Below are 27,694 nucleotides of genomic sequence, written 5' to 3'. Positions count from 1 at the left end.
CAGCACCTATCGGCTGGGACTGGAGGGTGAGCGGTCAGGTGTTCCTGTCCACTGACATCCAGGGAGCTGGTTCCTCCACCCCCAGCGTTAATCTAATCAGGAAATAGCAAAGTCCACATTTCCCAGGGGTTATAAATAACCACAGCAATTCAGACAGCATTATTCCTCTGGAAAATGTGCCATGTCCCTCTCTACTCTGCACCCTCCTTTCTCTGTATTTAAATGACATCCTGAAATAGACTTGGTTTCTGGAGGCTGCTGGCCTCCTGGGAGACAGGGCTTCATTGTCAGGGCACCGAGAGGCTGGGCAGGCCTCCCCACGCGGGTGGCAGGGCCGCACCTGCAGACGGGATTTGGCATAGGGCGGTGGCAGGACTCACAGTAAAACACGACAGTGCCACCTTACCCAGACCTGGCCTCAGACAGGCTGAAACAAGAGCAAACTGTGCAGGGGATGGGGTCCTAGCGTGGCAGGGAGGCAGAGGGGAACTGAAGGTTCCTGAGGCCTGGAGTTATCTGGGAAGGCTTTCTGGAAGAAGCAGGGCTGGGATTAGGCCTTAGCATCAGGGCTTGCTAAGGCCCTGTCTCAGATGTTCCCAGGAAAATGTAGGGTTGCTACTTGGCAGCTGGAATAGAAGTGATGGGGAGGGAAGGAATGAAAGAATCGTACTGGGGTTGGCCTGCCAGCACCCAGGTCAGCCTGTGGGGCCAGGCCGTGGAGGGCCGATGTCTCCTTTCTAGATAAATAATGATCACAGCAGCTGCCTTGCAAGAGGCAAGGATGCCAGGCTAGGTGCAGGACACCCAGCTGGGCTGGGCAGGATCTTGCAGGCTTAGCTGGGGCGAGTCAGGGATACTTGATTTTGTACCCCAGCTCTCACTGCCTAGATGTGGAGCACTGGGCAAACTCCTCATTCTCTTTAAGCCTTGGTGTCTCATCTGTAGAAGGGGAGCAGCTAGAAAGGCTTACACCTCATGGGCTTGTTACGATGATTGATTGAGATGCTGTATGTCAGGGGTTTGTCATAGAGCCAGACTTACAGGAAATAGCTCACCACACATCAGTCGCTGTTACTATTTTCCATAGCAACACTCTGAGGCAGGTATGGACACCGCTGTAGGGAAATTGAGGTGCCAGGAGGTTAAGTGACTTACCCACATTCACACAGTTGAGTGGAAGAGTGAACATTTGGACCCAGGTTGGTCTGACTCTCATTCCCTGCACTTTCCCCACTTGGGCTATGTCCACATAGCACTCAAGGGCCCAGGGAGGGACCACTGGCTCAGTCCACAGGAGGTGCCAGGTCATGGGAGGCTGGGGCAGGGGAGGGGCACTAGGGGCCAGGACCACAGAATTGGCCTGAGGCTTATGCTGATGACTGGAGAGAGCTGCATTAGAAGCAGGTGGTCATTCCAGAATGTGTGTCCCAAGGTAGCATCTGCCCCAGTTGACGAAGAGCAGTGGAGATCTCTCTACTCCAGGTGGCCACTGCTCGAGGTCAGGGCTGGGGACAGACCAAGGCCCTGTGTCCAAGACCCAGGATTCAGGAGGGGATGAAGGAAGTGGAAGGAGCAGCCTGTGCCACAGGCCTGGTGAGGGTTGGGACAAAAAGTTTATGGGAGGAAGGTTTCAGGGGCCCAGTAGGACTTGGCCCCGAGCCTTGTAGAATAGAGAGTCGTGGCAGCAGCCGGGCTGTGAGTCCCACACGCTTCCCTAGCATGTTTGAGGAGGTGTTCAGTCCTCTCCACACCACTCTCCCTCTGTCCTGTTCTCCAGGCTGGGCCTGGGCCCAGATGGAGGGCCCAGACCCTGTCGGAGGCTTGGGTGCCCCCTGTCCCCAGCGGGTGTGTGGGTGATAGAAGGTGCAGGGGTCTTACCTTGAGCTGTAAGACGCACCGGGGCCCAGCCCACCCTGGACTGACTCGGGTCCAGCTTTCCTTTGTGGCGAGGGGCCTGTTAGAGCAGCAGTGTTCAGACTATGGTGCACATGCCCTGGGGCTGCAGAGACGGTCCAGGGGTATGAGGGCAGAAGAGTTTTAAAGCATTCAGCTTGCAGATCCTCAGCTCCTGCCAGAGCTATTGCCAAAAAGCGACCCGCCAGAGAAGGGCCTTGCACCACCACCTCGCTCTGCAGCGGAGCCCGAGGCTTCCTGGGGGACTCGGCTCAGGGCTCCCAGGCCTCCTGGGTGGCAACAGAGGGGCCACTTGAAGTGCTGATGTAGGAGCTGAGAAAGTAAAAGACTCTAAAAGCTGGGTTTCCGACCCTTTCACAAGTCACGTGGTTTCCAGTTCTTTCTTTCCACAAAAGTGATGGAAATGGTCAGCTGAGATCATTTAAGATAAATATTGCTAATAGGTATCTATGCAATTTAAAGCAAATACAGAGGAAAGAGGTTCAGCCCCATCTACTGTATGTGAACAAGATGTTTCATCCTTTACATCTTTAAACACCAAACCAAGGGACCTCCCTGGCGGTCCAGTGGTTAAGACTCCACGCTTCCTCTGCAGGGGGCATGGGTTCTATCCCTGGTTGGGGAAATAAAATCCCACAAGCTGTACTGTGCGGCCAGGGTAAAAAAAAAAAAAAAAAAAAAAAACCAAGATCTTTAAGCAATACTAAATGCTAATTAAATCATGTCACTCCCTGGGTAAAAATCTTGGTGGAGTCTCATTAGAATAAAACTTTAATTAAAAAAATGAAATAAAAATTAAAACAGTATTGATGCTAAAACCCCATTTCACCCTAGCAAATACTTGTATACATACATTGAACTAAAACAGAAAAAATGCTCTACCCATCTCATTAAGTGATGCAATTCCACCAGGATGGTACTTTGCTGCTGAATATTTATTAAAATTTGTACTGTGTTGGTCAAATTTTTTATTATGTCCTGCTAATCATTGTAATAACTAACCCAGAACATGTTTCGAACATTTGGAGCCTAGTGGTCTCAGGAGATCTTTCATTTCCATTTATACAGACATTTTTGTTGAAGCAAAATATAATAGGGTGAGGAATAAAAGACTTTAAAAAAGAAAAATGCAAACTAGGGCATAATTCTTTGGGAGAAATAGACTAGAAACACAAAATCAAAGAGAAAAAGGAACGTTGCAGGGTTTCTACAAGGGAAAGAAGAACTTGTTTATGTGTTTTTTAAATGGATGATGGTGGATATCAAATCACTATGGAATTTGGATTCCACTGAATACATTTAAAAGAATGATGTAACAGTTTTATTTTAAGATGTAAATATTTACATTATTCTGGAAATTATATTCTTTGCAGCTATTTAAACTTGCTCTGGAAATATTCACATGTTGACTTAAGAATGTGCCAGGGTGTGCACTGTTTTTCCAGATTACTTTACGGATGCACAGGGAAAACAGTTTGAAGGCCACTGAACCAGAGAAACAGAGTCCCGTTTGATCACCTGTGGATGTCTCTGCGCTTCCCCCTGCCATCTCCACTTCCCTGGGGCTCCTGCCCAGTTTGGGGGCCTCCTCTACAGAGTGTTTGCTTTCTGGGAGACCAGCCATTTACCCGTTATCTTACTGAGTCTTCACGACAGTCCAGCAAGGCAGGTTCTTTACTGGCTGCAGTGAACAGATGAAACAAATGAGGTTTAGCAAGGTGAAAACTTCCCAATGTCACACAGTCGGCAGTGGCAGAGCTGGGATTCAGACCCAGGGCTCTTCACCTCTATGTGGCACCGCCTCCCGTTCGCCACCTCCAGGTACACGGGCTACGTCCCCTGCTGTCAACTCCAGTTCAGGAAGTTGAGCAAGTTGCTGATGGTTTGTGAGCCTCGGTTTCTGCATCTGTGAAATGGGGTGATAATACCCGTCTCGCAGGGTGGGGTCAGGAGTGAATGAGAGGTGATGGGTGAATGTGCCTAAGAGCGCACCCCACCTCCCTCCCAGAGTGGGGGCAGTCCTGCACTAGCCAGGGCAGGAGGGGCTTGGGGGCTGGAGCCCCCTGAAGGACTGATGTCAAGAGAAGCATCAGCCCCCAGTTCCATCTTCCTGACCTTTTAGCCAACTTCTGAGCTGTGGCTGAGCAGCAGGGAGAGCTCTGGCTTGGTCTCAGCTGTCATCTCTCTCTCTCTCTCTCTCTCTCTCTCTCTCTCTCTCTCTCTCTCACGTTCTCTTTCTTTCTTTCTTTGCAGCTGGATCCACAAACTGTAGAAACGAAGAACTGGCACACAGATGTGATTGAGATGAATGGGGTGAGCCCAGAGAGATAGGAAGTGTCTGCACAGTGGGTGGGCAGCCTGGCCTCTGCTGGTGCCCTGGGGGGGCTGTCGGACCCCCGCCTCCTTAGCCCAGCCCCTCCCCCCTCTCCTCTGCCTCCACCCCTCTCGCTCCCACCCTGTAGGTGTTTCAGGGAGCCCTGGGTGGGAGAGGTAGCCCTTGTTTGCAGTCCTGGGGGGCACTCCTTGGGCACTCATGCCCTGGGGGATTGTACCTGCCTTGCCCCCAACCAGATCAAAGTGGAATTCTCCATGAAATTCACCAGCCGAGACATGAGCCTGAAGAGGACCCCGTCCAAAAAGCAGACCGGCGTCTTCGGTGTGAAGATCAGCGTGGTGACCAAGTAGGTGCTGCGCCCGGGGTCCCTGCCAGCCCTGCCCTCCAGGCCCCCCGCCCTTGTCTGGCCCCTCGACAATCACTTTCCAGTTCAACAGTCACCACGGCCAGTTTGGAGGGCAAAAGTGGCCTGCAGAGGTGTGTTCTCTGTCTCACACGATGCTTTAGAAATAAATGAGCTAGCACTTAAGCACGGGGAGACTGCACATGAAGATCCCGGACGGTCAGCTTCTTGTAATAGGTGGGAAGGTCTGACACCCGTAGGCCCGTGTCTTGGTGTGACGGTGGCAGGCTGGAATCCAGGAGTGGCTGCTCCTTGGGAGAGGGCGCCCTTCAGCCCCCCTGCCCTCCCCTTGTCTCCAGGACCTGGCCCACCCCCCTCTGTAGGTAACCTGCTGGGTGTCCCCAAAGCATTTGAATCTGAGCCCTCTGTTCTGAGGAACACTCTTTCTTTAGTCTTTGGGTTGATCTCCTAAAACTTCCTCCCTCCCACCTTTGTCCCCTGCTGTCCCTCAGCTGCAGGCAGGCTGTTGGGGGGTGGGGTGGCGTGGCCTCTTTCTCAGCCCTCTCCTTGCCCCCCCACCTCCTGATCCCAGAAGCCAGAGCTCTCTAAGGCCAAGGTTTGCAGAGAAGGGGTACATATAGCTATCACTGGGGGGCTCCCTCCATCCTCCGTCCCCTCATATCCCCTCCCTACCAGGCGGGAGCGCTCCAAGGTGCCCTACATCGTCCGGCAGTGCGTGGAGGAGGTGGAGAAGAGGGGCATCGAGGAGGTTGGCATCTACCGGATATCAGGGGTGGCCACAGACATCCAGGCGCTGAAGGCCGTCTTTGATGCCAGTGAGTCTGGGAGGCCCAGCTGGGCAGCAACGGGGAGGGGGCGCTCCGGCAGGCTCGTGGGGCTGGGAGGAGAGCGCAGCAGAAGCGGGAGGCTTCTCCACGGAGAGGCCTCCACGAGCCAATGGCAGAGGAGCCTCGGTCTGTGAACTACAGCCCAGCATGGCATGGGGTGATCCCCTGCCCCTCAATCTCTTCTCCATTGCTACAGATTAGGAAGCTGAGCCTCAGAGAGGCCAAGTCACTTGCCCAGGATTACTCAGTATATAGGCTTTGAGCCTGATTTAAACTCAGATCTTTCGGGTTCCAGAGTCTGTGTTCCTGGCTCCCTGGTGCCCAGTGGGCTGCAGGGAAACTAAAGGGCTTTGAGCCTGGGTTGGCTGACACGGGCACCTCCACCTTCTCCCAGGCCCCCAGTGCCCTCTGGGAGGGGCATTGCTGCCTCTCGCTTTGACTGTGGGCTCCTTGGTGGTGGTGCCTGACCTTTCTGGTTCTTTCCCCTATCTCGCCGTTCAGGCTGCAGCAACAGCACACCCAGTAGTCAGGACACCTGAACTGGCCGGGCAGTGCTGATTCCATGGGAGCTGAGAGGGGGCCTGGTGGGTGTCCCTGGGCAGCTGCCCGGCAGACGTGTTCGGGGAGCCTGGGGTGGGGAGCTGGGGACGTGCTGGCACACGGCTCCTCTGTGCCACCTGGAAGCTGAGGCTTTGTCGGAACATGATTTTAGGTATAAAAAAATGCACAGCACCTTCCAGAGGGGGGCTTAGCAGTGGGGCGATTCCAGTTGGAAGGAGGGCGTGTGACACGTGGCGTGAGTGTGGCTCCAGGACTCTGGACGACGATCTATGCTCCCCTCCCCCCACGGAGCTGAGTCACAGGCCACCTGTGGACACTACCTACATCCTGCCATTCCTGGGGAGAGCAGACCAGAGACAGCGTGGGGGTGTCCCGGGCAAGCTGTCTCAGGATGGATAGAGGGACGGAACAGGGCTACCTGCCCAGCTGAGGGCTGCGTGGGGGCGGAGGTGGCTCAGCCAGCACAGCCCCTGACCTCCCGTCTCCCCTACAGACAACAAGGACATCCTGCTGATGCTGAGTGACATGGACATCAACGCCATCGCTGGCACCCTCAAGCTATACTTCCGGGAGCTGCCCGAGCCCCTCCTCACAGACCGACTTTACCCAGCCTTCATGGAGGGCATCGGTGAGCCTCCAGTGGGGGCCTGAGGGCTGGGCTGAGCCAGGCCTCCCTGACCAGTAAAGAGTGAGAGAGGAGGGCTTCCCTGGTGGCGCGGTGGTTGAGAGTCCGCCTGCCGATGCAGGAGACACGGGTTCGTGCCCCGGTCCGGGAAGATCCCACATGCCGCGGAGCGGCTGTGCCCGTGAGCCATGGCCGCTGAGCCTGCGTGTCCGGAGCCTGTGCTCCGCAACGGGAGAGGCCACAACAGTGAGAGGCCCGCGTACCGCAAAAAAAAAAGAGCGAGAGAGGAGATCTGTGGCTTCCCTTGCTTGTTGATCTGCCCACTGCATAGGGCCGTGTGGCTGAGTGGCCTGGAGGGCAAGGTGTGGCCTGCTGGGGCCTCATCTGGAGGCTGGACCCTCTCTCCCCTGCCCCTTTCCCGTCTCATCCCTCTGGGCTGCCCTCTGTGCTTCCTCTTTGGACACTGACGTCCTTGCCTAGAAACCCAGGCACCCAGGGAAATCTGCCCTGAGGTGGGTGGTCAGGCGCTGGTGCCCTGGGGCCAAGAAGAAGTGAGCAGGCGTACACTTGACATGGCCTGTACCGAGCCTTCCAAAAGGAGCACTGTCTCATCTCTGACCTAATGCCAGGGTGGGGAGGAAGCTGGGAGCCCTGGCTGGCAGGGCTCCCGGCCTCTACCCACCTGGGCCAAATCCTGGCCTGGGTGCATCCCTCCTGCCTTGTCTTCTCCTGGGTTGGATCACAGGAATGAGGAGCCCATGGAAGGCAGCTCACTGCTGGGCTCCGGCAGCGGAGGTACTTGAAGAAGAACATTCAGGGAATTCCCTGGTGGTCCAGTGGTTAGGACTCTGTGCTCTCACTGCAGAGGGCCTGGTTTCGATCCCTGGTCAGGGAACTAAGATTCCACGAGCCGCGTGGTGCGGCCAAAAAAAGAGAGAGAGAACATTCATGCCATGACATCACTGTCTTAAACTCAGCCTTACAGTCCAGGTATGGGGAATGGCTCCAGCCCCAAAGGCTTCTGCAGGGAGGGGAAGGACAGTGTCTGCTGAACCACCAGCCTGCCTCCTGGCTGAGTTACAGGTTGTGGTGGGGCCTCCTGTAGGAACCTCCAATAGCCCACCGTTGGGGAAATACCAGGCTCTTCCCTGCAGGGTCTGCTCCCCTGACCCCCTGCAGCCTGGGCTTTCCCGCAGTGTCCCGTAGCCTCCTGACCACAGGGCGCTGGCTAAGGCCTCCCTGCCCAGAGCCGAGCCCCGCCCCAGCCCCTTCTCTCCCCACAGCCCTGTCAGACCCTGCTGCCAAGGAAAACTGCATGATGCACCTGCTCCGCTCCCTGCCAGACCCCAACCTCATCACCTTCCTCTTCCTGCTGGAACACTTGAAAAGGTAATGGGGAGGGGCCCGGTCCAGGGGAGGGGGCAGCTGGGGGGAGGGCACATCCACTGAGGAACCCACATCCTCCGTGCCTCCAAGTGGGTGCTGGTGTCTGCTGGGACACCATAGCAGGGTGAGAGTTTGCTCTTCACATTCTTGTGTTCACATTCTTCTCTTTTGAGAAATATTTGGGTCCTAATGGCAACCTCGAATACTGGCTAGAGAATGCTTAGAAAGGCAGGGCTAGAGCCAAGGACTGTAGGTGGATTTACAGTCAGTAGGTCATTCGGTCCACTTAGCATTTTTTAAACGGAGTAGGAGGGACAGCCTTGGGGTGCCTATTGTTCTGTTCAGTTACGCACGTTGCGTGTGCTGGATGCTCAGGTCAGACGTGTGTGTGTGTGTGTGTGTGTGTGTGTGTGTGTGTGTGTGTGTGTGCGCGCGCTTGTGGGTCACAGTCAAAAAAATCTGAAGCCCGCTGGTCTTGACCCACAGCTCATCGAACAGATAGGGAATCTGAGTCCCCAGCCCAGCAGGGACTGCCTGGGGTCAGCAGCAGCCCTGCCCTTAGAAGCCACATCCCCCAGATCCTCAACTACAGCCCTTCCGACCTTCTCCTCTGCCCCCTCCACAGTCAGGTCAAACCAACAGCTGCTCAAGTTATGCCTGCAGCAAAGTTCATACTGGAAGCTAGCCCTGACGGTGACCTTGCACTCACTTTTGAGTCCAGGACTGGTCCCAGGTGTGAGTGGGGAGAAAAAGTCCCCAGGCGTCCCTTAAGTCCATTTGCCACCCGGGACCAGGGAGCCCCTGGTGAGGGGCCGTGAGCCCTCAGGCCCAGGCTCCCAGTGGCAGCTCGGCCACCAGGCCAGGCCAGGCTCTGGAGGGCCAGAGACCTGGGAACGCCTGGGCTGCTGTCTTGTTTTTCCCATTATGAGACATTTTCCCTCTGGTTTGGCCAGGACCGAAGTCCCAACCAATTCCCGAATAGTTTGGCGAGCACTGTGGGGAGGACACACAGAGGAGGAATGGGAAGGAAAATTCATTAGGTTTTCCACCCTGGGAACCGGGCACACTCTGTTCCCACATCTGGGCCCTGGCCGGGGTGTGTGTTTGTGTGTGTTTGTGTGTGTGTGTGTGTGTGCGCGCGTGCGCGTGTGTGTGGTGAGGGGCTGGGCCAGCTGCACAGCTGCCTCCTGGCATGGCAGTGTTTTTCTGCCTGTTTCCAAAGCAGTCAGCAGGCGCATCGATGGCTCCGGCCTGGAGGGTGGAGTGACGGTGGAGTGGGAGTGCGGCGAGGGGCGCTGTTCAGGGCGGCTGGGTCTCAGCCCCAGAAACATTGCTTGGGACTGGGGGAGGCACAGGGCCTCTCTGATGAGCTGGCTGGTACTGAGCCTGCTGGACACCAGCCACAGATGGCAGCCCCTGCTGTCACTCGGGAAATATCTACAGAGCATCTGGCTTATTATGCAAGAGAAGCAGAGGAAGATCCAAAGGGAGGCAGCTCTGGAGCCCCATGAGGCAGACCCTTCTGGAAAAGCTTGGGAGAACAGCCCCTGGCCTCCATCTGGGTTGAGGGTTGTTCCTGCCACAGTGCAGCAGGCAGACCTCAGGCCTTTGCCCCCTGCCCAGCCCCGCCTGCTCGGACTCTTCCTCAGGGCCCCCCTCCACGGCTGGGCCGATTGTGGGGAAGAGCCTGGGCTCTGGAGGCAAACTGCCTGGGTTCAGACCCCAGCTCTGCCACTTGCTAGCTGTGTAACCTCGGGCAAGTCACTTAACCTCTCTGTACTCTGGTTTCTTCATCTGTACAGTGGAGATGATAATATTACCTACGCAAAGGTTTGTGATGAGCATGAATTACTATAGGGAAAGTTCTTGAACCAGTAACAGTATCTCTAAGGCAAGGGAGTTGGAGTGGGTCCTTCTGGCTCTGACAGTTTACCATCAGTTCAAGGGGCGGCCCAGGAGCTGGGAATCTGTTACTGGAACGTACTGGAACATAGCTTGGAACTTGGTCCCTTGGCTGAGTCCCCTCCCTACCAAGTGGTCTCTACCCTCAGGAGAGGGAGGCTAGTGACCACCTGTGGGAATCCTTCCAGGAGTGGTAACAGCCCAGGGTCTGGAGCCCCACGCGGCTGCCAGGAATGACTTTTTTCTCCCCTCCCCTCCCCTCCCCTCCCTCCCAGGGTTGCTGAGAAGGAGCCCGTCAACAAGATGTCCCTTCACAACCTGGCTACTGTGTTTGGCCCCACGTTACTGAGACCCTCAGAAGTGGAGAGCAAAGCACACCTCACGTCGGCTGCCGACATCTGGTCCCACGATGTCATGGCACAGGTACCTACGCACTGCCCAGGCCTGCGGCTGCTGGAGGGGAAGGACAAGCCTCCTTGAGGGGTGGAGAGAGAACAGCTAGGACTCCTAACCCCCTCCCCTCCTGACAGCGGGGACGATGGTCTGTAGGATGTCACCAGGGAGGCAGGGCTCTGGACAGTCCTGCTGAAAAGTAGGAACCTAGACCAGGGGCCCAGAGGTTGTCTGTCTCAAGTGCTGGCTGCAATCCTGGGAGCGCCTGGGCCTCAGAAAGCAAGCCTAGGGGTATCAGAAAAATCTGGGGCCTTGTCCCCACGCACGGAAGCTCTAGCATCGCTTCCAGGGTCAGGAAGCTTCCCTAGGAGCCCTACAAGACCCAGGGCGGGGTCTGGTCTGAAGCAGGGCTGCCAAGCCAAAGCCCAGCTCTGGAGCAGGTTGGAAGTTTATGACTGAGGTTGGCGAAGTGGCCCCAGGCTCCCCACCCGCTGCCCTGCAGCGCCCTCTACTGCTGAAAATGGGCAGCCACACCTGGGCTTCAGAGGAAGGGGAAGCGGGGAGCCACAGGGGCCCAGCCTGGAGACCAGGGCTTCTCAGCGGGTCAGAGGGCCTCCAGGGCGAGGACCCCAGCCTCAGTCTCCCCTGTCTTCCCGCAGGTCCAGGTCCTTCTCTACTACCTGCAGCACCCCCCCATCTCCTTCGCAGAACTGAAGCGGAACACACTGTACTTCTCCACCGATGTGTAGCCCGAGGTGGGAGCGTCTGGGGGGGTGGCCCGAGCCAGCCTCTCCAGCTGGGGACCCAACCCAGACTTGAAGGACTACAATAGAGAACTCCCAAACCCAGCGCTCCAGACTCCAAGGGACACAGATTTCCAAGAACTGGAAGACGTGCATCTTTTGTGCCACCTTGTACAAAGCCAGCTGACCCGGCCCCAGCCTTGCTGCGCACCCCGGGCTCTGCCCTCTGTTCCTCTAGTTTTGTCTAATGCTCCGTGCTGTTTGGGAATTGTTTTACGTCTACTTGTCATGCAGGAAAGGTAGTGACCGACCCGGTGTGGGCACACAGACAGCCTGCTTTGTTCTTTCATTTCCTCCAACACTTTCTTTCCTCCTGAGTCCGGTCCAAGGGCTTTTATTTTGCGCTCTGTGACTGCTGCCAGCTTCTCCTCTCTTGGCCCTGCCCCCAGATCGCAGTCTCCTGGCAGCCTCCCCTCGGTCTTCCTCCGCCCTCTCCTCCCTCCCAGCCTGCCTGCATGCATGTGCAGCCTTGGTTTTTGATCCAGCGCCTCGAAAGCTCTGAGGAGGCCCTGGGCGGCGGTGGCAGTGGTGGCCCGTGCCGCGCCGCCGCCTGCCGCCCCCTGCCTCTCCTTGCCCTCTGCCTGCGGAAGCGCACCTGCTTGCCTTGCCGCCTGTGCAAATGTTGGACAAGGAGACAGACTCACACTAATCCTCAGCTTAGCACAGGCTGGAGGGCGGATTTCTGGGATTTTTCCACCTGAGACTCTCCATTTCTGGGTTTATCTGTTCTGTCTCCAGTACCAGTGAGGCATCTTTGACTGTTTCTTCTGCTTTTCAGTTCCTTTTCCCTTGGTGTTCTGTTTCCTTTGAGTATACAAGACTCACAAGTGACCTGCTACCAAGGTAGCCAGAGGGTCAGGAAAGAATCGGGGGAGGTGGGAGGGTCAGGCCGCCGAGGAAAAGGGACAGGTGGGACGTTGAGAGGAGCGCCAGGGAGCGCTGGGTGTCCTAGGCTGGGGGGAAAGAGGCTCTCGGCAGCAAGCAGTTGTGGTGGCTTTTCTTGTGGAGCTGGGCTTCTGGGAGGGCAGCTACTACGGCTGAAGCAGGTGTCCAGAAACAGGCAGGTTCTGTCCAGGAGGGCTAGTCCTTCCCGGTGCCTCCCGTACCTCGTGGCACCTTTGCCTTAGGGTTTACACTTTCTCCACAGCCAAGCACTGCCAGGGGCAGCCCCCACGGCCACGTGTGCTCCAGGCCCTGGGAAAGGCAGGCACGGTCCAGCTAGCCAGCCGTCCTGGTGCTGCCTTCCACCCTCGGCTTCTAGATGCAGCCTTGTGGGTGAACTCGGGGAAACTCCAGGAGCTGGGGAAGAATGAGGAGTCACAGGTACCTGCCTCTCTCGGGACTGGGTTTTGCAGGGGACCCTCGTTGTGGACGCTCTGCTCCAGAGTAGGGGATCAGCAGGTTCCGATCCCAACACCGAGGCCCGCTGCTCAGCACTGGAAAGGAGAAGTACCCTCAAAGTGCAATTTCTCCCCACCTGAGCAGGGGCCGCTGGCCTCTGGCAGTTAGCCTGGGAGGGCAGACACTCCCGGGCTGCAGAGATTGGAGCTGCAGTACACAGCTCCCTGGCTCTCCTATGTGGCAGAGACTAGATTCTAGGCCCTCAGGATTGGAGAGAAGAGCTCCCCTAGCTTGAGCTCAGAGCTGTTTTAAAGAAGGGTTTAGGGCCCTAAAGCCGTAGCACTTGCTCAGTGAGAGGAAGGGCCCTTTCTCATCTTGTTTACACCTGTTGCCCAATCATGGGCAGAACGGTACACATTCTGTGCACATCGGAGGAAAGAGATGCCTAAGAGGAGGGCAGTACTGACCCCCTAGCTGCCTGCTAGCAGCTCAGCAAGGAGCCCCGCTCTCTGAGACAGGGGGTAGAGAAAGAAGGCCGCTTGAGTCTGAAGATCCCCAGTGTCTGATCACCCCTGGAGTCTGCTCGGCACTCAGGAGCTGGTATGTGGCATGGAAGGCTCTTGCTTCCACAGCCATTGACTGGAATGAACTGGAGGGCCAGCTAGAGCTATTTACAGCCCCAAATGGGTGCCTCCCACCTCCCCAAAACAAGGGAGGTTTGCTTCTCAGCATCAGGTATACTGCAGCCCCCCCAACCTCACTTAGGCAATGAGAATGGGAGGAAGGCCGGAAGGGCTGAGAAATGCAAAAGGCTCAGAATATTTATAAATTCCACCCCCAAGAGCAGGGAGGGGCGGGGTACCAGACCTGGACTGAGCTGCACTGAGGAAATAGCCCGTGGGTTCTCCTACGAGACAGGGACTGTGCAGCCCAGAAGCCCCAGCCACTGTGCCCAGCAGGGCAGTCTGTGCCAACAGAGGCCCGTCAAGACAGGCTACAGGAATCCTGCATGCCTGTCCTTGCTGGCAACGGCTGTGGGCCGCCGGTGTTTGCTGATACAGGTAGGATGGGACACTTCATTAATATTTGACTTTAATAAGTTGGTAAGGATATATTTTTCTTTGGTCTATGTTCTGTTTCAACTTACGTAGATTATAAATTGATGTAAACCACGTGAGAGGAAAATGTTAATAAAAAAAATGCAAAGCCCCAACATTTGCACACAACTCAGCCCTGTGGTGTGGACGTTTGTGTTCTCAGGAGTCCAGGGAAGACCACCAATCTAAATATTTAACTCTTCCAGCTGCATCCAGATGTGCTTCCAAGAATCTGTTTACCTAGTGAACTCACCCTTGAGCGTCCCTTCGGCCTGTGGAGACTGTGGCGGTTTTGGGGGGCGATGAGCCCACGCCCCGTCCTTGCTCTTTCACCAACGCCTCCACCTCAGTCACCAGCCGGTTCTTTTCATGAAATACAACTGCCCCACCAGGGACGTGGCCATCAGTGTGCCTCAGAGAGATGGCAGGAAGTTGTCCATTCAAGTGGAGGCTTATCTTATGTGAATTTTCTCTCCATTTTCCTTGGAAGTAGCAGGTCCTTGGGGCAGCCTTTTGTCCTCATCTGCTTGTTGGAGAGTCTGGATCCCCTAGAGGCCCATCCTCCCTGTAAGAGCTAGTGGGGTTAATGTAGGCTTCCACCAGCCTAAGCCATTGGACACTGTGTTTATTCTGGAGATCAGGAACAGATGTCTCTGAAAATTGGTGTTTGGTTTATGAGCTCATACTGCCTCCTTAGCCATCTAAAACAGGAAGCTATTCATCTCCTCTCTTGATTGAATAGTCAACGTGGACAATGCTTGGCTTATTGAACTGATGGCTACTGACAGCCCGGGGCTCATCTTTTTCAAGGCAGTCGTGAGGACAGTTTCCTGTACTCAGTCAGTCAATGTATTTGACCCCACGCACTAGACTGGATGGTAGAAGATGCTGGGCTTCTAGCACTGTAGCAGGTGCCAGGGTAGGAGTATCTACTCTTGCTCTAAGTGCTTATAGGCGACTTATTTACAGACGGTAGAGGAAACACTCCTACATTTGTTCTCTGACCTGTGAGGATACTCCAGCCAGCCTAGCCGCAGTGAAGCCTCGTGACTGAGACTGGGACAGGCATTCTATAGAATTCCCCATAGAAGGACATGAGTCTTGTGTACTGGCTCACTCATTCCAAAGGCAACAGCAGACATGGCCAGAGGAAGGTGTTACCAGCTGGGTTTGACATTATCTCACACACACACTCACTCAGGATGTCTGGATGGTTCAGCTGAGTCTGAGTTCTGGTTAAGGGTGGGTGAGCTGGAAGACAGCCGACAAGGGGGCAGAAAGCCAAAAAGAGGCAAAAAGGCAAAGGTAGAATAAAGGAGACGTTACCACTGGCTTAAGGTGGCTGGAATTGCATGGCCCCCACCAAGCTACCTGCCTGTCCCGAGTTCATCCTCACCCCACCACCAGAGCACCCGAGTAAAGCAGCATCTGTGGCAGATCCCAATTGTAAAAGGCTATTTCTTTGCATATGGCACAGAATTAGGCTGAGCTGCTGTCAGAAAAAAGGCTACCAGGTCAAGTCAAAAACACTAATATGTTTAAGGAAGAAAGAAAAACACTGACATCAGAGAAAAATGGTAGCGGTGAACAGCTCCTCAACTCGGTCTGATCGTAACCAGTGGCTGCTGTGACTTAGTCACCAGGAGGACCAGAGCAGGACCCTTCACACACTGTGTCCTTGAGCCGGGCCTGGTCTGGTGGTCAGAGCAGAACACCAGTGTGTGGTTTAGACCACAGGCATTCCCACTGGCCAGCCCACAGGAGGGATTTCTTAGAAGAGGCCAGCAGGGGTTATGCGTGGAGTTTCAACGCATCCTAGGACATGGCTAGGCTGGGCTTTAGGGGAAGGCCCTGGCCAATGTAACGATCTCAGTGAGGATAACGCTACTCTGCAGATCCTGGGAACCTAACATTCCCAAACTTCTCAGGAGTTTGCTCACGCTTTCCCTATGTATGTTCAATCTTTGGGCACCTGGAACCATTTTTGGGAATTGTGGAATTTGAAAATAAAAATAAGCCAACCTTTTAAACTGTAATATAAATACATATATATATATGTTTTTTAACAAGGCAGAACACTAGACAAAATGACATCATTGGTCGGATGGCATAAATTCACTTTGCCCTGCCCCAGTGTGTGAGGTGGATGACGGCGTGGAGGTCCAAGGCAGAACAGCTTCCCGGCTATATGTGAAGTCCCCTCCATTCCCACGGCACCAAACCACCAGAGGGCCAGTTGTGGTCAGGACTGAACGTCTGCGGGACTCAACTCCTACAGGTCAACACGCTGACTCCTGATCTGCCCGAAAGAGAGCGGCTGGCGTGGCACAGCCCCCCACAGCCTGGCTGGAGTCCAGGAGCAGAGAGCGTGGCTGCTCAGAGCTGGCAGATTGCAGCCAGGCAGCTCCCTCACGACACCAACTATGTGAGGGAAAACAAATGTCTTCAGTCTCTGAAGCAAGTGCCCCGGCATGGTGCAGACACTGCCCTACACAGAACAGCTCTGATCCTGGGCTGGCATCATCCTTCCCTGGAGGCAACTGCTCTCACCGTAGGTAATAATCGATCGCAGCAGAGAAAGCAGCAAAACCTCCACAACCAATGACCCCAGCCTTTACGCCAGCTGCAAAGCAAACACAAAGGACATCACCTGTGGTGACAGATGCCGGGTCAGGCTGCACTCAGGAAGAGCCTGGGTACCCGCAGACGCAAAGAAACTGGTGTACGCGTTCCAAATCATTCAACCTAGCAGAGAGCTGGAAGACTTCAGTGAAGCTGTGCACACGATCTGATCCAGTGTGCTTTTATCTAACTGTACGTTCATTTAACTTCTCTCGTTCTAAAGAATTACTATTTCCAGCCTCATGAAAATAGCCCCTCACAGGCAGGAAACTGGTTAAGAGAACCAGCCCTTGGAATCAAGTGAAAGCATATGGCCTGTACCCTGATTTGTTTATGGAATAAATTCCTGGGAAGGTGATCAAAGCGATCCTAGAGGAGCTGAGCCTCTCAAAGGCCCTGACAAAGCTGAGACATGAGAAGACCAAAGGGGAAGTTACTCCATAAATCACAAATGGCTGTTTGAGGAGGAAAATCAGGTTTTAATGATAGCAAATTATCCTGCCTCTCAGAAAATGAGAAAAAAGGCTTTTTGCTTTGGATAAGTCCGGGCACAGCAGATGGAGAGCAGCCCAGCAATGTACACTGTTAAGAACACCCTGTCACTGACGCGCTGCACCACACTCTTGACAGACACACCAACACGGAGAAGTGGCAGGGAACCGGTTTTTTTCTTTGTTGTTTATAGATGATAATCCAACATTTCTAGAATACCTATATTTGGCTTTCAAGGGGTAGAAAGCTAAGAACCCTATTACCGTGATAACTTATACACAAATTAAAATGACAGTTGTATAGTACGAAGAAAGATGTCTGTTTGCAATGCGTGGAACTGAAATTTCAGCAGAGCCTGCTATTTGGCCAAATGGGGCCCAGCTATGCTTCTGTACTTTCCCGCATAGCAACACACACCTGCATATCATGAGGAAGTTCTTCCCGTACGTTCAAGATGGGGGCAGTTCTTTTTTCTAAGATAGATCTAGATCTCTCTGTGGTTCTCACCTGGGGGTGACTTTGTTCCCCAGGGGACATTTGGCAATGTCTGGAGACACTTTTACTTGTCCCACTAAAGGATGCTACTAGCATCTAGGGGGTAGAGGCCAGGGATGCTATACATCCTACCATGCACAGGACAGCGCCCCCCTCCCACTAGCAAACATGTACCTGGTCTAAAATGTCAACAATGCCAAGGATCAGAAACCCTGATCTAGATACTAGAAGTTTCCAAAACCGAGTTAACACAGAAGCAAACGTGATTTACTTGTCAGAAGGGAAGAATATCAAGTGTCCACATATGCCTTGGGCTGTCCTTGGAATGCTCATATGTTTAGAAATGTCAACTTCAGCATGTTGTCCAAGGCCACAAAGAAAACCATCTGAGAACTGTTTACTAACCTCTGAAACCAATGGCTCCTCCAGTGATGCAGCCACTGATGACACTGTTCTTCCAATCTGACTTTCCCCGGTACTGTGGGTGGAGAAGAGCAGTTCAGAGCCAAAGAAACAAGCCAGACAAGATGATTAAGGAAAAAAAAAGACAGGGTTTCTGGCTGGTGAATTTAGTCCCTCCCCAAAGGAAACCTATCTTTTTCTCTTTCAAAAGTATAGTTCCTAAAATTTGAATGTGTTCATAAATGCTTCCTGCAGGTGGTACCAGAGCACTGAGACCAAGTGTAACATTTGAGAAGTAATCAAAATCTCGTCTCAGTTCCCAGTAAGCATTCTGTTTAAAATCATTCACTGGGAATTCCCTGGCAGTCCAGTGGTGAGGACTCCGTGCTTCCACTGCAGGGAGCCCGGGTTCAATCCCTGGTTGGGGAACCAAGATCCTGCAAGCAGCGCAGTGCAGCCAAAAAATAAATAAAATAAACTCATTAACCAACTTCTAGCCTCCAAACACAAGTAAAGAATAATGCAAGCCCAAATCATAAACGCACAAAAAGTTTACATTAGGGACTACTTCATGGAAATTTAATCTAGCAAGTATTGGACATTTCTGACCTGCTTTCTAGTAGCATTAAGAGTATTTCTCTTGAGAAGTCCCAAGATGGAAACAGGCAAGGCTTTCTCAGAAGGCGGGGACACTTACAGATTCTACCAAACACTCAGTGCAAGAAAACATGGCGCCCACGATGGCAAAATTTTTGGCGTAGGACATTCCTCTCTGCCCCATGTCTTTAAGAACTTCTTTTGCTGTAGGTGTGCGGTAAGGATCCTTAGGGTCAAAGCCCACATTGGTATCAATGCCAGCAGTGAACACCCCAAATGCACCTCCCAAGACAAATCCTAAAAACAAACACAGAGAGAAGATTTCTTTGGTATGTTCTCTGGATTACTGTAATGGGGTCATACTCAAATAGCACCTTTTGGATGGCCACCAGCGAAGAGGACGCCCCTTCTTGCCTGGAAAACTCTCTACTTGTCTGGTTTCCACGTTACAAAATCCAGAATCTATCTTGTTGGCAGCAGCTTCTCTGACTCTTCTGGGATTTCTTCCTCCTTTCATTTTCTAACATTCCTCAAAATTCAGTCTTTAACCCTCTTTCTCTCTCTACACTCTCACATGTAAACCAGTCACCCTCAAGTTCAGGTATCAACTTTGCAAATCACTCCCTTGACGACGGTGACATCCATAATACTCATTTGGTAAATACCATGTGCCAATCACTCTGACGCTTTATAGTCCCAGCCTCATTTATTCTTCACAATAGTCCCGTGAGATAGATATTATTAGCCTCTCCTTTCTGTAGGTGAAGAAACTGAGGCTCAGAGAGGTTAACTAACTTCCCTAAGGTCACAAAGCTACCAAATGGCAAACCCCACACTGCTGTACACAGCTGACCTTCCTGAGCCTGCTGGACATGTCAACATGGATGTCCTCTTGCCACCTCAAGGTCGGTATACGCTCAATGAAATCATGGGCACCTCCCCTCCAGACTTTCCTGCTTATGGCTCCTTCTTTCCAGTCACTCCTACTCCAAACTTCAGGGGCATTTCTGACTGTTTCTTTGCCTCCCCCTGTAACCCTATGTCCACAATTATCATCCTAGTCTAAGGCCTTTATCACTTCGCCCCTGGTGCACTACAAAGACTCATTCATCATTTCAACAGATTTGTATTTATTAGGGTCAGGCACAATGATGAACAAAGACCCAGTCCATGTCTCACGGAGCTTCAGTCTAGCAAGTTCCCTATATGGTCTCCCTATCCACAGACTTTCCTTTCCTTCATCACACTCCACCTTGAGTCATCATGCTCATTACCACTTGTTACCCTCTAAAAAACCATCAACGGGGACTTCCCTGGTGGTCCAGTGGGTAAGACTCCACGCTCCCGATGCAGGGGGCTGGGTTCGATTTCTGGTCGGGGAACTAGATCCCACATGCATGCTGCAACTAAGAGTTCGCATGCCGCAACTAAAGATCCCGCGTGCCGCAACTAAGACCCAGCGCAGCCAAAATAAATACATACATAAACATTAAAAAAATAATTTAAAAACCATCAATGACTGCCCTAATGCCTGCAGGCAAAAAGCCCAAATCCCTCACCCCACCCCCAACTTGAAATGCTGTTTCTCCTCCTCTTTGTCTAACCCCATTCTCTCAATCCTCCAAGACACGCTCTAGTCTCACCTCCTCTTGTGGCCTTCCCCCAACCAAAAAAGATCTTTTTTTCTTTCTGCTCTACTTCACATGTGCACTCTCACCTACATTCCTTTCTTAATTGCCTTTCATTCTCAATGAGACTTCAAATCACCTGCAAATGTGGCCACCCTCTTTACTCTGCATACAGGAGGGACACATACATTCTCAAATCCTCAAAACGTTAAAAAAAAAAGCCAAGTCCAGACTTTTTTCCCCCTCTTTCCCTGCTGTCTAGTCACACTGGCCTCACTGGCCTTTCTGTTTTTCTAACCTCAAGCCACTTCCGGCCAGACCTTTGCAGGTGCTGGGCCCTATGTCTGCAGAGCTCTCCTCCAGGCTCCTTCTCAACAATTTTCTATGTATATTAAAATGTTAGCTTCATGAGAACAAGGATCTTGTTCTCACCCTGTCTTTCCACCGCCTGACACGTGATAGCTGCAAAGTAACAAGCTGTTGGAAAATGATTATTTAAAAGCGAATGAATGAATGAAGTCAACCATCTTAGAACCCCCAGGTCCCGACCCAGGATCGATTCTCTGATCCAATTTCCAGAGGCGAAAGCCACCCTCGGGATCTAGGGAGGCGCTGCTCGAGCTCACTGAACCAGGCGGGGGTGGGTCAAGGTCGAAGCCCATGGACTCCTCGCCTCCCAGGCGCGTGGTCTTATTGGCAGGGGACCCCTATGCCGCCCAAGCCCTAAGCCTCCCAAAGGCCCCCCTCCTCGCCTCACCTCCCAAGCAGGCCAGCGCCGCCTTGAAGGCGCAGCTTTCCATCGCCCTCTCGACCATCTTCTGCTCCTCACTCTTGGCCGGACTCGGGATCCCACCCAGGCTCCCAGGCTCCAGGAGCCGGGGCTGACGCTTGTCACCCACCAGGTACTGCAGAAGAAGGCTGTACTGCAGCGGGGCTTCGGCGGAAGCCGCCGCCCCAGGCGCGGAGCCCGCGGCACTGCGGGCCGTCTCCCCCATGACTGTGGCTGCCCAAGAAACCTGGCTCTCTTCTTCCCACAGCAGATTCCACAAGCCTCCCGTGGGGCCTTGCGCTCCCAGCCATTGTGTCGCGACGGCAGATTCGCCACACCGAGCGAGCCCGAGGAAGCAGCGGAAGCCAAGTCCGTTCGTGCACACCCGGCGGAAGAGCTATCACGTTCTCCCAAAACCTCCTGTGAATACTGAATCAGGCTTGTGCAGCAGTCCCAACGACACTGACAAAGATTCAGAGTCACCAGAAAACACCCTCTTCGGGGCTGCAGCGCGGTGAGTATCGGGATTTGTAGTTTAACACGTACACCCCAGACATTTCCCAGGAAGCTTTGCGCGGGCACTAGCGTCTCAGCCTTCTCTCGAGCTCCTGACGGGCGGGAGGGAAGGGAGGCTGCAGCGCGCCGGGACGCCAGCAGGAGGTACGCGCGCCCCGCCACTGCCCTTCCAGCCTACTAATTCCTAGCGTGTGTTGTGAGATGTCAATAGGGGAAGGTGCTTTGTAAATCAAAGCGTGGTATAAATGTATGGTATAAATGTATGGAATAAATGTTTTATTCAATAATTAAACCGTTGAGGGGAGAGAGAAGGAGCCAAAAAATGAGTGAAGCTATTTAAAAAAAAAAAGAAAAAGGAATTCCCTGGCTGTCCAGTGGTTAGGACTCCACACTTTCACTGCTGAGGGCCCCGGTTCGATCCCTGGTTGAGAAACTAAGCCTCCGCAAGCCTCGCAGCGTGGCCAAAAAACAAACAAACAAAAATAGTGATGCTAACCAAGCTTAATATGAGACAATGATAGGAAGTGGAGGTGGCTTTGGCCTGACAGAGAGCAAGGGAAGCTGAGGCTGCTACTCACGCCAGCCAGCTGTTGTCAATGGAATTAATGATGTGGGACTAGCATTGCCATGAAAAGCCAAATTTATATTATGCTGAATCAATTAAAGTGCTTACTAGCTTGCAAACTGAGGACTTGAAGGTTAACTGTGAGAGCACCGTGTATGAACCCAGAAAATCTTTTGCAGTAGTTTCTGTGGTACTAAAATAGATCCCCAACTGTTGTATTGATCCAGACTAGCAGTGTATCTGGGTGTATCAGCTAAGAGAAACATAAATGGAAGCAGAAGGTAGTGAGGTAGCCAGTCAACAGAGGCAGAGATACCTCTTTGGTAGCCAGAGTTCTCTGTGCCGCAGAGCAGAGCCTGTGGTTCACTCTGCTTCTGCTCCCACCAGACCACTAAACCAGCTTGTCCTAAGGTCCCTGGTGACGCCTCAGTTGTTAAGTCTAATTCAGACCTCATTTCACTTTACTGCTCAGCTGCGTTTCACGCTATTGACTCCTCCTTCTGTGAAGAAACTTCAAAGCCCCTCTCCCCTCGTTGTGCTACAGCCTCTCCAGTTTCTCTGTCTTCGGCGCAGGCACCGCTGCCTGAACTTTTCCTCTTGGTCCTCTCAGGGCTTCATCCTTTATTTTCTCATGCAGCTCACTCTACCTGAGCAACTCATCCGCACTCGTAGCTTCTACTACCACCTCTAATGCAGGAATGACTCCCAAATCTTCATCTCCAGCTTCGACCCTTCTCATCAACACAAGAACCAGACATTTCCTGTAGGCACCTCTAACTCAACACACCCTGCCAACCACCCATTCCTTCCAGATGAGTGAGGGGCCCAGGGCTCTGATTCATGCTGAGGTCTTAAGAGCTGAAGCTGGATCTGAGAGAAGTTGGGACAGGGCCCTAGGCAAGTCCCAGGCAAGGTGGCCTTGGAAAGCAAGGAATGATCTAAACAATTAATCCCTGGGACTAGTTAGAGAGCAATAATTAATCCCTAAATGAAGGGTCTGCCTCAGATTTCAGGTACGAGCCAAGTCAGCATGTGGTGAGATCCACTGTAACCATGGTGAGTGAGGGAGGGAGCCTTTTATGGAACATAATGGCCCGAATCACAGATGGAGACACAGATATCCTGATCTGGTATCTCTCTTCCCCCACCCATCTCCTTCCATAGGTGGAATGCGTTTCACCTGATGGAAAACTTGAACCTCTTCAAGCATATTCCGAAAGAGAGAAGTGGTTTCTCATGTCTGTTTCCCTGGCCTGAATCTTTGCCAGCACCCTAGGGACTTTATCTGGCCACAGCTTCACTAAAAGTCCAGCTGCTCTCACGTTACAGGTTGTCTGTTCTGGCCGCAAGGATACAGAGGTGGGGCGATATCTCAGTGGGTCAGAAAGGAGACACTTCAGGATGAATGAGATTCACAGGCAGGGTCGTAGGAAGTCAGAACACTCTGAGTTGATGACCCATCACTTGAAGGACTCCAGGTCAGGGCACAGATGGGGAGGTGCTGAACTGGAGGAGAGCCTGATCGTCTCTCGCCCCAGGTGTCTGGGAGAGCCTGGCTGGCCTCTAGTTCTCTCAGCATGTCAGGAGTGCAGAAATAAAAGAAATAGCAGGAGTGGGATAGAATGAGGAGGTCCAAGTTGAGAAGTGCAGTGTGTCCTACGTGGATCTGAGTTGGCTGTGAATTTGGTAACAGTGAGTAGTCTGAATAGTCCCATCGCTGGCAGGAGGTCTGGCCACATAGGTACTCTGGGTAGCCAACTGAGTCACCATGTGTGGTGGGTACTGGACAAGTGACTTTGTATTTAAAGCTTTTTTTTAAAAATTTACTTATTTTATTTATTTTTGGCTGTGTCGGGTCTTTGTTGCTATGCGCGGGCTTTCTCTAGTTGCGGTGAGCGGGCTTCTCATTGCGGTGGCTTCTCCTGTTGCAGAGCACGGGCTCTAGGCGCACGGGCTTCAGTAGTTGTGGCACGTGGGCTCAGTAGTTGTGGCTCACGGGCTTTAGAGTGCAGGCTCAGTAGTTGTGGTGCACGGGCTTAGTTGCTCCACGGCATGTGGGATCTTCCCGGACCAGGGCTTGAACTTGTGTCCTCTGCATTGGCAGGCAGATTCTTAACCACTGCACCACCGGGAAAGCCCTCACTTAATAGACTCTTAATTGGTCTGCATGCCTCCTATCTTGCTCTTCTTCAAACCATCCACAGAATGGTCTTTCAGCACTGAAGCGTGATCATGTGCCCTGCTCAGAATTCTTCTCTGTGCCAGGATAAAGCCTAAACTTGGTGTGTTGCTTCTACAACTTGTGCCCAGGAAGACACATATGCTTCCGCCCAAGTTTAGTGCTTCCTCGAATATTTCCATTCCTGGTTGTCTGCTTTCTTTTTTTAATGTGCTATTTTAACCATTTAAACATGTTTTTCTTTTAAAAAAATTTTTGGCCATGCCATGCCACGCCATGCGGCATGCGGGATCTTATTTCCCCAACCAGCGATCGAACCCATGCCCCTGCAGTGGAAACATGGAGTCTTAACCACTGGACCGCCAGCGAAGTCTCTCAGATCTCTGCTTTTGATAATCTCTTTTGGATCTGAAAGTGGTGGCTCAGAATCATTCGCAACAATGTGTGGTCTTTAGTGTTTGGGAGGTGAGTTTGGACTTTTGGACTCAGTGTCATTTCTTTGATCTGCGCCTTGTCCTCAGTCGAGTGTAAATTGTTACAAAATATTTATTATTATTATTTCTTAATTCTTTTTACCTTTGACCTATGATAGCCATGGTGACAACAGAGGTATCCTGTACTGTTCCCAGTGACAGATGCTTAGACTCTGATTCTGATGGGTGGTCTTCATGTTCTAGAGCAGATTTCTTCCACAGCATAACTGTTTGGAGGTTTTATTTACTCACCCAGACCCAGCAATCCAGATTTGCTTACTATCTCTTCTGCTGTTGCTTTGACTTTGCTTATGAAAAGCTATATTGGAGATTTGACCTATAGTCTGGCAGTCGGTGGATGTTTAGGACCTATTTCAGACTCAGGCAATGAATCATACACTCGGGCTAGATCTGCAGGAGGGTCACATTGATGACAAGTCGTGATCCTGAGATCTGCTCTGAAAAGTATTGGAGGCAAGTAGGAATATGCATCATGTTTTCCTAGCACCTCACACTTCTGACTCAGAAAAGAGTTAAGAGGCTTCAAAAACTAGAGACCGGACTCCTGCTTTGCTGAGGGATAAAATGAAATATAGAAAGAACTATGATGGTGAATTCCCGAGGTTACATATCAAGTTGGTCCCAGAAAGAGAAGCAGCACACTTCTGCTGTAACTAGTGAGGGCAATGCCCCTCTCTCCCTTCCCTCATCTTGATCTTTGTCAAATCTCACTCCATATTTTGTTTCACTTACCTCTCTATCCAGCAATTTCCCTTATCAGTGGATCTGCCACCAAAGCCCAGCTTTTTAAAAAGGAAACGATAAAACAGATGCAAAAACTGTACTAGGGCATTAATCTACAGGTAAAATCCTTTTACAGGGAACTCCCAATTAAATGGAATACATTTTTTGTTTGAATCAATTTTGATTCACATTTTGTTGACTCAATTATTTCTTGAACTAAGTGGACTTGGAAAACTTTTATAATCAAAGTGTTCATTTTGTGCTAACAGCTTTGTTTTGTTTTTTTGTTTTTTTTAAACAGCTTTGTTTTAATGGCATTTGAATTTGTGTATGTGAGACATTCTGTCTCTTTTATTCTGAGACGTCCTGATGTACTTTAAATATTTCTTTCTCCATTTATAGCATCTTATCCTTGAATAAGTTCTTATTTGAAAATGCAAAAAGTACTTTCTTTTTGGACTAGATAATACCTTCCATATTTTTCTCACATTTATTCCCAGTTCTTCAATTCCCTTCCCTAAGCAACCTGTTACTATTTCTTTTTCTTTTTCCTATTTTTTTTTTTTTTTTGGGCTGCACTGAGCGGTATGTGGGATCTTAGTATGCCACCAGGGATCGAACCCGTGCCCCCGGCATTGGAAGCGCAGAGTCTGAACCACCGGACCGCCAGGGAAGTCCCCTGTTACTATTTCTTAAGTGTCTTTCCAGATATGTTTCCTCCATACATAAGCATTATATTTGTGTATACATATATATGTTTTTTTCTCCACTTAAAAATTCACAACTGGGGCTTCCCTGGTGGTGCAGTGGTTGAGAGTACGCCTGCCGATGCAGGGGACACGGGTTCGTGCCCCGGTCTGGGAAGATCCCACATGCTGCGGAGCGGCTGGGCCCGTGAGCCATGGCCGCTGAGCCTGCGCGTCCGGAGCCTGTGCTCTGCAACAGGAGAGGCCACAACAGTGAGAGGCCCAAGTACCGCAAAAAAAATAAATAAATAAAAAAAAAATTTACAAGTGGTAGCTTAGTCTTTCCTACCTATTCTGCACCTTACTTTCTCTTGTGTTACATCTTAGAGATATTTCATATCAGTGCAAGAGATGGTTAATTTTATGTGTCAACTTGACTAGGCCACAGTGTGCCCAGTATATTCCTCATTTGGGTGTGTTACTCTGGCCTGTTTACTGAGTGACCACAAAAGTTGTTGGTTTTGAGGGGGTCCCCGAACATGGGAAGACTCTGCAGAAGTTCCAGGCTGCTGTACAAACTGCCCTGTCCCTTGGGCCATATGACCCATCAGATCCGATGGTGCTTGAGGTAGGTCACAGGCAGATAGGGATGCTATTTGGAGACTTTGGCAGCCCGTGTAGGTGAGGCCTGCCATTCTCTGTGGATAACTACTCACCTTTGGAGAAACAGTACGTGGCCTGCTACTGGATCTTCATAGAGGCTGAACACTTGGGCCACCACGCATCAGTTACCACGCTACCTGAGCTGTCCGTCATGAACTGGGTGTTATCTGCCCCACCAAGCCATAAGGTTGGGTGTGCACAGGGACACTTCATCATCAGATGGATGTGGAATGTATGCCATTGGGCCCAAGCAGGCCCTGAAGGCACAAGTAAGTTACAGGCTCATGGAATTCACAGGTTACCATGTTCCTCACCACTCTGAAGCAGCTGGTTTGGTGGAACAGTAGAATGGCCTTTTGAACATTCGGTTTACAGCACTAGTTAGGTGGCAGCACTTTGCAGGGCCAGGGCAAGGTTCTCCAGAAGACTGTGTGCTCTGAATTAGCATCCAGTATAAGGTGCTGTTTCTCCCATAGCTAGGGTCACGGAGCCAGGAATCGGGAGGTGGAAATGGGAGGGGCACCGATCACTATTACCCCTAGTGACCCACTAGCAAAATGTTTGCTTCTTGTTCCCACAACGTCATGCTCTGCTGGCCTACAGGTCTTAGTTCCAAATGGAGGAGTGCCTCCACCAGGAGAAACAACAGTGATTCCATTGCATAGGAAGTTAAGACTGCCACCTGGCCACTTTGGACATCTCATGCCTCTGAGTTAACAGGCAAAGAAGGGAGTTACTCTGTTGGGTGGAATGATTGATCCTGACCACCAAGGGGAAATTGGACCACTGGTCAACAGTGAAGATAAGGAAGAGCGTATCTGCAATATGGGAGACCCCTTAGGGCATCTCTTAGTTATCATACCCTGTGATTAAGGTCAAAGGAATACTACAATAACCTAGTCCTGGCAGGACTACTAATGACCTAGACCCTTCAGGAATGAGGGTTTGAGTCACTCCACCAGGTAAAGAACCATGACCAGCTGAGGTGCTTGCTGAAGTCAAAAGGCATAAAAAAAAGATAGTAGAAGAAGGTGGTTATAAATACCAGCTATGATCACATGATCAGTTATAGAAATGAGGGCTATATTGTCATGAGTATTTCTTCCTTGTTATGAATATATGTGTGTGTGTTTGTATTTGGCAAACATCTTTGTTCCTTTTATCTCTTATTTCCTTATAATGTAACATAAAATGTATTGACTTTATATTGTAGTATTTAAGTATTGTTAATTTTACATCATCGTACTTAAGTTACGGGATATCAAGGTGAGTGAACATCCTCAACGACTTTACCGTCTCTTATGGGGATGGAGTC

At 51.7% G+C, this 27,694-nt stretch overlaps 2 protein-coding genes across 4 annotated transcripts in view; one reads left to right on the top strand and one right to left on the bottom strand.

Annotated features, from left to right (window-relative positions):
* Positions 1-15,278, top strand: part of ABR (ABR activator of RhoGEF and GTPase) — a 180,102-nt gene extending 164,824 nt beyond the window's left edge. Inside the window, exons 17-23 of one of the 3 annotated variants that reach the window (XM_079905368.1) lie at positions 4,168-4,227; positions 4,486-4,595; positions 5,289-5,428; positions 6,495-6,629; positions 7,910-8,015; positions 10,190-10,337; positions 10,967-15,278. In XM_079905368.1, the coding sequence (XP_079761494.1) occupies positions 4,168-4,227; positions 4,486-4,595; positions 5,289-5,428; positions 6,495-6,629; positions 7,910-8,015; positions 10,190-10,337; positions 10,967-11,056 (789 nt within the window). In that variant the 3' untranslated portion in view covers positions 11,057-15,278. The remainder of the gene's footprint in view (positions 1-4,167; positions 4,228-4,485; positions 4,596-5,288; positions 5,429-6,494; positions 6,630-7,909; positions 8,016-10,189; positions 10,338-10,966) is intronic. The other 2 variants (XM_079905370.1, XM_079905369.1) reach the window with 2 other exon arrangements.
* A 316-nt stretch (positions 15,279-15,594) lies between these two features.
* TIMM22 (translocase of inner mitochondrial membrane 22) lies at positions 15,595-20,906 on the bottom strand. The gene is made up of 4 exons (XM_079905371.1): positions 20,542-20,906; positions 18,257-18,453; positions 17,563-17,635; positions 15,595-16,171 (listed from the first exon to the last, which is right to left on the bottom strand). Exons 1-4 carry the CDS (start codon positions 20,777-20,779, stop codon positions 16,095-16,097), a joined length of 585 nt encoding a protein of 194 aa, XP_079761497.1. The 5' UTR covers positions 20,780-20,906; the 3' UTR covers positions 15,595-16,094.
* Between the last annotated feature and the right edge of the window lie 6,788 nt (positions 20,907-27,694).

This window comes from Stenella coeruleoalba, assembly GCF_951394435.1.
Source record: "Stenella coeruleoalba genome assembly, chromosome: 19".
Lineage (NCBI taxonomy): Eukaryota > Metazoa > Chordata > Mammalia > Artiodactyla > Delphinidae > Stenella > Stenella coeruleoalba.
Note: the sequence above shows the minus strand (reverse complement) of the source record. Positions and strands in the feature narration are given on the sequence as shown.